At 31.1% G+C, this 10,217-nt stretch overlaps 1 protein-coding gene across 1 annotated transcript; it reads right to left on the bottom strand.

Moving 5' to 3' along the window:
* Positions 1-8,501: 8,501 nt before the first annotated feature.
* On the bottom strand, positions 8,502-9,897 carry LOC129300623 (putative lipid-transfer protein DIR1). The gene is made up of 2 exons (XM_054939197.1): positions 9,403-9,897; positions 8,502-8,757 (listed from the first exon to the last, which is right to left on the bottom strand). The coding sequence occupies exons 1-2, from the start codon at positions 9,617-9,619 to the stop codon at positions 8,750-8,752; spliced, it is 225 nt and encodes a 74-aa protein (XP_054795172.1). The 5' UTR covers positions 9,620-9,897; the 3' UTR covers positions 8,502-8,749.
* Between the last annotated feature and the right edge of the window lie 320 nt (positions 9,898-10,217).

A 10,217-nucleotide genomic window follows, 5' to 3' on the forward strand; every position in this document is an offset into this window, starting at 1 on the left:
AAGGATAAGACAAGGAGATACTTTAAGCCCTTATATCTTTTTCCTTTGCATGGAAAGATTGGGTATGATGATTCAAGATCTTTGTAGGAAAAAGAAATGGAAACCTTTGAAAATCTCTGCTTCTTGGCCTTCTATATCACACTTAATTTTTTATTGATGACCTTGTTCTGTTCTATAAGGCTTCCTTGGAGCAAGCTGCTTTGGTCAAGAAAGTTATGTTGAATTTCTGTATGGCCTCATGACACAGAATGAATTTAAGGAAAACTAAGCTATTTTGTTCTAAAAAAGTTAGCCGGTATCTTTCCTCTGACATCAGTCAACACCTTGGAGTGGGACTTACCCCAGGCTTGGGAAAATACTTAGGAATTTCATTGCTTCACAAAAAGTCACCAAAGGTATGTTCATTCCTATTATTCAAAAAGTTCAATCCAAGCTTTCTTCTTGGCAAAGCTCTTTTCTAAATATGGCTGGTAGAACGATGATCACAAAGTCTGGTATTTCTACACTCCCATCCTATTTTATGCAAACCATGAATATCCCTGTAGGTATTTTAAAGGAGATTGATAAATACAATCAAAATTTCTTTTGGGAAAATAGGGAGAATCAAAAGAAAATGCGTCTTATTTCTTGGAATACATTAGAGAAAGTAAAACAAGGGGTTGGGTATAAAGAATAAGGCTTTTCTGATGAAATGGTGTTGGGTTTTTCTTACAAATGTTGATGCCCGTTGGGTTAAATGCTTGAGATCTAAATATAGATGTGGCGAAGGTATTATTCCAGCGGTTGTTAAAAACAGTTCTACCTCCCATACTTGGAACAACATTGTTAAAGTTTGGGAAAATTTTCTTCAAGGAGTGAGCAAGAAAGTTAACAATGGTAAAACCAATAGCTTTTAGTGGGATCATTGGGCTACATTTGAAAGATCCTTAATTGAATATGTGACCAATATATCCATCCCTTTTAATGCCCATGCTAAGATTTGTGATGTTTATTCTAGCATGGGTGGGTGGGATATTTGCGCTCTCCAATATCCCTTTTCCTAATGCTGTTATCAGGAGAATGATGGTTTTTGGTGGGGACCATCTAGCGATGTTAGATTCTCAATCAAATATGCTTACTCTTTCCTTGAAACTGGTACATCTAATGGTTTATCCCATATCTGGTCTCATTTATGGAAGTGGTCTTTACAGGAAAAAATCAAATACTTCCTATGGCAGGGCCTGCATGAGTGTCTCCCAAGAAACCTCATTAGAGCAAAGAGAGGGATTACTCAAGACACTCATGCCCTTTTGAGTGTAGATGTGATGAGAATGCCATACACATCTTGAGAGATTGTAAAAGAACAAGAGAAACATGGGAGAAAATTATTAATAATGTTTTTCATAACAAATTTTTCTCATATAGCTTGCATGATTGCTTTCAATAGAACATAAGCCAAAACTTAGGAGGTTGAATCTTTCAAACTTGGGACTTAACGAAGATCTTTGGAACCATTTGTTGGTTAATCTGGACAACAAGATGCAAGGAAATATTTGAAGGAACACAGCACCATGCTGAGAACATTTAGTGCATGTAGATCGAAACTGATGGAAGAAAGTGATTTACAACACTTTAAGTTAATACTCAAACAGAGGTGCAAGATTCCGTTTAGGTTGCTCTAGTTGATGGTACAATACGCATGGGTGTGGATGCTTCTGTAAATCAAAATAATAGTATGGCCTTTAGAGGATTACTCAGGGACTCAGAAGGAAGTGGATTATAGGTTTCACATGCAATTTGGGGTATATGCCAATCACAATTGCAGGAGCCAAGGCAATCAAATATGGGAGTGAGGCCTGCAACCTTGTTCATGCAGGGAAAGTTTATGTAACTTCAGACTTAAGGAGGCTATGGATATAATCTATCAAGGCATGGCCAGGAATCATCTGTTTTATAATGATATTGTGGAACTTCAACTACTTGTATGTGAGCGAAAGAATCTGGAAATGCAACACGTCCATCGTGAGGGAAACATGTGTGTTGATTTTCTTGCCAAGTTTACCTATAAGGGGCCGAACCACTTGAAGCTTCTTCATAACATTCAAATGGATTGTATTAATCTTATTTTACAGGACCAAAACAGGGTTAGTACCCTACGTATGCAGCTTTGGTTCTTTCATTTTGTGTTTGTTTTTCCTCTAGCGGTCTGCTAGCCTTTCCTAGAGCTAAAGAGAGAGAGAGAGAAACTCGAGTGGTAGACGAATCGTCGGATTTCAAAAAGAACTTGTTGTAAGAAGCATAGTGGAAGCAGAAATTCATGCAATTAAATTATGCTTTGGAAGTGAGTAGACAGTTGGATTTTACAAAAATCCAGATATTGTCGGATTCACTGAATGCTATTTATTCACTGCTGAGGGATGCTTGGAAGTGAGTAGATGTGGCCTGAATGATTTTTTTGTGTAATTTTGCTTCCAGGCTAGTGTTGTTCTGCTTATTTTAATCCTTTAAACTTCGGCTTGCCTTTGTCATTAAAAAAAAAACAATTTTATGCCTACAAGTGTGATGAATTATAAGTCACCCTCAAATACAGATGACGGGAAACTCACTGCAGGTGGAGAAGGACCTCCATGGATGCTGCGATTGCTCCTCCTCAGGTCTGTATCTGTTATCGAGTTCTATTTTAAAAAAAAACTATAGTGGTCTGTGTATTTGTATGGAATTTATATTTTATCTTCCGTTTGTAGCTTGTGGATGATGTTGCTTGCTATATTTATATATTTTGTATTGATACGAGTAACATTTGATGAAATCTATACGGTATATGAACATATTAATTGTCTTTTATTTATCCATAAATTTCAAATATAAGTCCAGAGTTTCTTCTATTCAGTAAAAGTGAAGAATTAGAAAATTTATTATAATTATTAGATACAAATTAAATTATCATGAATTAGATTTATCTTCTATGTTTGTCGACCCTTCTGCTGCCTGAATCACACATACATATTTGGGTTTAAGGATGACAAGTGGCTTCTCTCTTGGAAATTCGAAGGCTCCTAACTGTATTCATCTCAAATATTGGCCGATGTGGAGAACTTCAGAACTCAAGTCTCTTACTTTATGCCCCCACTTGTCTTTTGAATTCCTTATGTGGAAAGTTTATTTGCTGGTTCAGTGGGTCTTTGTTCTTTAGTCTTATAGGTTATTTTGGTTTTTCTTTAGTCTTTTAGGTCTGTAACTTTTAAGCTTATATAATTTGTTTTTTTTCCTGTTTTTGGCAGGTTTTGTTTGTATTTTACTTTGGTTGTGATGTTTTTCTCATTACAAAAAAAAAAAAAAGAAGAAGAAGAAGAAGAAAATAATTGGATTAGCAGTCTAGAGCCAATAAGAGTGAAGAGTGCGCTTCTAGGCTACAAGACCATTGCTTATAATGCCTCTTTTGGTGGTGTTGTCACTGTACACTTGTATATCAGCAGATCACCAGGCAATGATTTCTGAATCCATTATATCTAGATTTATGCAGTTCAAATATTCTGGTGTTACATTTGATCCTGATCATTGTTGTGCTTTTCAACATGCTGGTGAATTGGCATAATTCTCTAATTGTGATGGCAGAAATCCTAAAATAAGAACATGGTGTAATTAAATTATTTAGAGTAGATTTAGATTGATAGATTAGGATTTGTATTTAGATTTTAAATTTAAAATCTTACATTTCAAATCTCATATTTAAAATTTATATATTTAAAACTCTTTGTTTGAATAGTTTAAAAAATGTCAAATGAATATGAGAGATGAATTAAGATTAAAACAAAATGAAAAATTGAAAATGATAAGTTTATTTTGATTTTTTAATTGACAAAATATAACAATTATAAATGTATTAATAGTAAAAATGCGAAAAGAATGACATGTTTAAAGTTATTAAAATTTCAAGTACCTAAAATATGAATGGAATTTAAAATTGTAAATAAATTATGATTTAAAAAGGATTTTGATTTAAATCAAATTCAAATTCATAATTTTTTGTGCATTTAAATGAAAGATCTGGGCTAAATCCAAACACACCATAGATGCTTTCTGCTTCTTGGCCAAAATAGACGTGTTCTTCATTATATCGAAGATTTTGATTAGTTAAAAGATTTCCGGAAAGAGCTGTACTCCTCCTTTCACTTATTTCTTTGTCCTTAACTATAGTAATGGACTGCTTTAACTCAAGCTTATAACTAAACCTAAATGGATGTAATAGTTTGGGCAACTGAATGGTTAATATCTTTATATTCTTTTAATTATAATCCCTAACATGTCATTACATGAAAGCCAGGTGGACTTGATGTGTGTTGAAGCACATGCCTTGTACTGAAATTTCGATTACCCCAATTGAAATGTAGATGTGTTGGCCATCTATATTTTGACCCAAGCATATAAGCTGTGTAGTGAAGGCTTGAAAATAATGCTGCACTTTTATTATAAAACATTAACAATCAGAAATTTGATGATCTGATAATAGAATCAATTCATTACAAGTGTTTGGCTTTCAATTCTCACAAAACCACTTATCCGTTATCTTCTTCCCCATAGAACATCACTCATCAGGAATCGGGTTCGCCTATTGAGGACTTGAATCTGCCATTGGCTGTCCTTTGAGGAGTCTGCAGCAACTAACATCAGCCGTGCAAAAGAAAGTTTGTCGATGTTGATGGAAAGACTTGTATACACCATACATCATTATTATATATATGTTGAAGGAATTTTGATGATGTCTACAATTCAAGTATATGGTCTCTTTTATAAAGTTAATGAGTATTTTTACACATTATATTTGTTTCTTTTTTTTAATAGTCATTATTGTTAATGGACATTAGTCAAATTTAATGGAATGAATATTGTTGCATTCATTAGATCAAGTTTTTAGATATTATTACACCTTTATTCACTTAAAAATACTGAATGTTCTCAGAGAAAAAGCTATTGGATATTTTTGAATTTTAAGTTTGTCATTTATTTTGAATTCTTATCTCTGCAATGGTTCATTTATTGCTGTTATGTGTTGCATTTTCACTTTTTAAGAACATAATAAGAGAAAAACTGGGTAAATCACACTTTACTCCCTTGATATGATAATTGTTTCCCCAATATCTATACTCTACATGTTAACCCAATTTATTGAATTGACTAATACTTTTTTCCTGTAATTTATTATCTTCATCTACGTGCTCGTTGAACCTCTATTTGTTGGTGGAATAAAGTTTTTGTGAAGGATTTGGTCAACATTTCCATTGCCCTGAATTGACGGCTTTTTTTGTGTGCTTGGGTTTGTATGCCTTGACAAGCATGGTGCTTCGTGTGAAGAGAAAATGATACATAGAGTAGGAGAGTTTCACTTGACTAATTCTCATCAATTTAAGAATCAAACCTTATAAATCTAAATCACTTTTATAAACAATTTTTGTTGGACATGACAGCCAAAAAGAGAGTAAATGGAGTTCTTTAAATTTCTCAAAAACTTTTCCCAATCCCAATGAATAGTAAACAACAAAAAAATAGAGTGAAAAATTGATTATGATAAAATCAATTAATTGTGAGGAGAGAAGAAGAGAATGACACAAAAAATTTATCCTAATTTAACTCAATCACTTCCACATTGTTCTCAAGAAATTTCTAGAAATTTTACAGCTAGCTCAGCAAGTTTTCAATTGAACACTTGCAGCCACAGTACAGTCTCAATATTCAAAGTCTTGTAACTGACTTAATCCCTTACAAAGACTTGTAAGAATCAAAAACCAACTTAAGAAAAACCTTTTTTTAACCAATACTTTGAAGTATTCAAACATGAATGCTTATAAAATCTCAAAAGGTGTAAATGAATACAAAAACGCTTAAATAGAGTAAGAGAGCTTCTTTATAAAAATTCAATGAAGTAGTTGGATGCAATATATTTATTACCAACCAATTAAAATTAAATGAGGTTTTATTTATAGTTTTTGATTATATTTAGAAGCAAGAAATAGCAGAAGAGCCATTACCAGAGTTGCAACATGCAATAAAGATGCGGCTTGCAAAAAGCACTTTATTGCAGAAGAAATAAATACACGTCAGAACATTGGGCGTCATTTGGCGGATAGCATGTTAACTAGTAAAAAATGCAAGGTTTTGGGTTCTGGTTAGTTTAGAGGCCCAAAATTGGTTAGATAGCGTGCATATCGTGCTAACTGATATGGCTGAGAGGAAAGCATTGATGAAACAAGATGAAGACTCTCTAGATATCTTGTTATTTGTTGATTAGCGCACTATTGGAGTTACCGGGGAGTAGATCGTTTCTGATTAGGTGGCTAGCTGCCTAGATATATAGAATAAAAAAAAATAACAAATTAATGACAAAATTTAATGATGGAATAAATTGTTATCATTAATTCATCACTAATTCATTACTAATTTATTAACAGAATGTTTTGTTACTAAAAATTCTATCATTATTCTGCCGCTAAACTTTCATAAATAGTTTGGCAATGGAATTTACCAAAAAAAATTTATTGTTAATTTTTAGGATATCTTATTTTAATTTTGTGATAGAAGTTGCAACAAAAAAATTCATCACAAATATCTCCATCATAATTCCATTGTTAATTTTGTCATAAATTATTTTTTAATTTTATTATATGGTTTATAATATATATTTATGCATAATTAATTTTATAATTTATTATTATGCTATAAATAAATAATTTATTATTTTAAATTATTCATATAATAGTAATTTGAATTGTATACTTAATTATTTTTATTTAAAAATAAAAAATATTTATATTATATGAAAAATAATATAATATATAATGGTAATAAAATATTTGTCCAATTTAATATTAAATTTCCTATCAAAAATAATTTTTGTTAAAAAATAATATAATATAAATAATTATTATATATAAAAATTACTTTATCATATTAATAAATAAAGATAATTTCAAGTAAATAAGTATACGTAAATAATATATTTATTGATATAAATGTGTGTGGTGTTAAATATTATATATTTAATTTATAATTAAAGACTAAGCATCTTTTTTAGCTCAAATACTAGCAAGTAGATGAATGCAAAGACACTATAGAGATATGAGGTTGTGAGTTCTAGCTAAGTTATTTGAAGTTAATATATGATATGGTAGTGACAAGTGACATAGCAATGATGTGGCAATGACATGGCGATAAGGTGGCATAGGATTCATTGGGTGACGTGGCAATGGTGATTTATTGATGGACTTAAGATGGATTAATGATAGAATGTATTTTGTTACAATGTTAAAATAGCTTGTTCTTGTATACTAATTCTATCACTAATTAAAAACGAAATTGCCATTTTGTCATTCCATTGCTAATGAACTAGCGACAGAATTTGTCTTGATTGACAACGAAAAAATTCTATCACTTATCCATTGTTTCGTTGTAGTGATAGTAGATAGTTTGTTATTTGATGCACTAGCACTGTTTGAAAGATTTGGTAACTCAGCGTGGAAAATGAATCCAGACACTATATTGAAGCTCAAGTGTGCTACGCGAAAGACAAGAACAATAACCAAGTGTCTAGGAGGCAGCACAAGTGAAACTCATACTCATCAATAGTGCGTTATTTGAAGGACATGAGGACTCATATTTAGTTTCCCTTAAGTTGGATAGCACGCTAAGTAGAAATTTAGGCGCTAACGTGGACGGAAGAGGGGGAATTAAGGATGACACACACTAGACAAAGTGCTATCTGATGGATAGTACACTAAAGGACTAGAAGCTTGAAATATACGGCGTATTTAGTTTCTTTTCTTATTTTTTATTTTTTAAAATTATTTTGTAATATAGTTTTTAAAATTATTTTTCAAAACAAAACAAAAGACTTTGTTTGATTGTGTTAATTTAAAATCAATTTTAGAATTTAAAAATTGGCTGATAATAATAGTTACTGGCAATTAATAGTAGTAGCTTATGATAATCATTAGTTAAGGTAGTTGTAGTTTCTAATAATTAAATGTAGTGTACTTGAAAACAAGAAAATTAAAATGGAAACAATTTTAAGTTGTTTCTATTTTTTGTTTTAAAAAATAAAAAATAAAAATAGTTTTGAAAATAATTAGATTCAAAACATACTTATTCAAACAAGTTTTTAATTTTTTTAACAAAAAAAACTATTTTTAAAAATAAAAGCCAAACATGCCCTAAGTCTTCATCTTGTGCAAACTATTAATTTAATTATTTTGTATCTTCAAGATTTTCTTTAAGTCCTGCAAAAAAAAAAAAAGTAACTCATTGATTTGTTATCGTCTATACAAGTGAATGGTGATCCAACAATTTTCCTCATATGTAAGATTCAAATTTAAATTAGCAAAAAATTATTTAAAATAGTTACCATTGATAATGATCTATTTTAAAAAAAATTATAGTCAAAATATGGATCTGCAATGTCAAATTTTAACGATCTACTGTTGCAGCATGAACGTGAATAGACATCCATTTGCAAATTTAATTAATAAACAGAAAAAATAATTGTTTTGATATCATTATATCTCTTGGTGAACAGAATATGCATATCAAGACCTTTTGCAGTACATATATCAAGTGGCAATGCAAATTAATTTTACAAACATAAGAATCACATTACATCAGATCAGACATCTTACCCTGTAACAAATAAACTAAGTCACAATACAAATTAATGGTATTTATTTATTTAAGGGCAGGCTGTTTAAGACGATGCATATGATAAATATGATCTAAAAGACCTTCAATTCCCTGCAAAAAGAATTAAAAAAAAACAAGAGCCATCATCTCTGAATAATATTATTTTAAAATGTTTTTTGTGCACAAATTTAAAATGTTTCAGCAGACTGTCTTGTTTTCATTAGGAGATATATTAGTTTGATTCCATCTAAAATATTAGGAGGGGTTTTTAATGACATCGTTTTCAATATTAACTTATATAATATATCCATCAAAAGCTAAAAAAAAAAAAACACTTGTATATATATAATCAATATGCTTGATAAAACAGAGCATATGAAAACCATAGTCAACTCATTCAAATCTGAATTTGGAGGGGGGAAAAAGGAATGAGTAGTAGTGGCTATTAGGTATAGTTATAAAATTTGAAAAATAATCTCCATCTAAATGCAAAGAGTTAAAGTAAATTTGACACAAAAAAAGGTTAAAGTAGTAAATTGAATTAAATATATATATATATATATATTTATACACCTTAAAATTCCTTATATAATTGATCAATCCAACCCTTACTATCAATCAATACCAACATGAACAGGAAAATAATTTCTCCCCGGATTCATGTAGTTTCCTTTTATATTTTTCTTTCTTTCCTTTTTTTTCATAATTTTTACAACTCAAGAGCCATATAATTAAAGGATTGATTATATATATTACCTTTGCATTGTGGAGGAGCGGTGACACCACACTTTGCAGGCAAAGCGATGGTCTTGTTGGGGTCAATCCCAAGTGCAGGAAGCACAGACTTGTACTTGCAAAGGCACGCCAGATCAGCATGCCGGCAACCGCGCAACATGCCTCTGTTGGCGACGGCAGGTGCTGGCCGGTGACTGCTGGACAACACAAGCTCAGCTTCGTTGTGTCTGTATTGCATAACACAACCCCTTCAACTATTCCACCCAGTAACCCTATCACCACGAATACAGCCACTGCCACCACACACTGCACCAAGGGTCAGAATTTGATTGCCATGTTCTTATTAAGATGTTGAGGTTGAAAATGGATCTGGTTATTATACACACACACATTGTGTGCATGCGTGGAAATAATTTGAGACTTCAATTTTGACCTTTCAAAATGATATTTTGGTGTAGTGCAATGAACCGTCTTGGTCATCAATCAATCATTCATGACCAGTGACTGAAATTAAACATCAACATTCGTGAATGGAGAGGAAGTTTCTTATGAGTCTGGATCTGCGTTTCATATATTATATATATAACACATACAAGTGGTAGTTATACCAAACAATTATGACTTTGCATGGGATTTACATTTATGATTATATATATTCAATTTTTTTAAAATCTTCCTTGGATGGGCGAGGTTTCTTTTTTATATTAATTTTTGTTATGTTTAAGACGTTTAACATCTTTTTATGAATCATTAATCATAAAATCATTTTTATTTTCCACTTTATTCCTATTAAAATAATGATTTTCCAATTAATTTAAAATAAAATATAAATTACT

The sequence above is a fragment of the Prosopis cineraria genome, unplaced genomic scaffold (genome assembly GCF_029017545.1).
Source record: "Prosopis cineraria cultivar Desert tree isolate PC_DT_omini unplaced genomic scaffold, ASM2901754v1 PC2, whole genome shotgun sequence".
In the NCBI taxonomy this organism is placed as follows: domain Eukaryota; kingdom Viridiplantae; phylum Streptophyta; class Magnoliopsida; order Fabales; family Fabaceae; genus Prosopis; species Prosopis cineraria.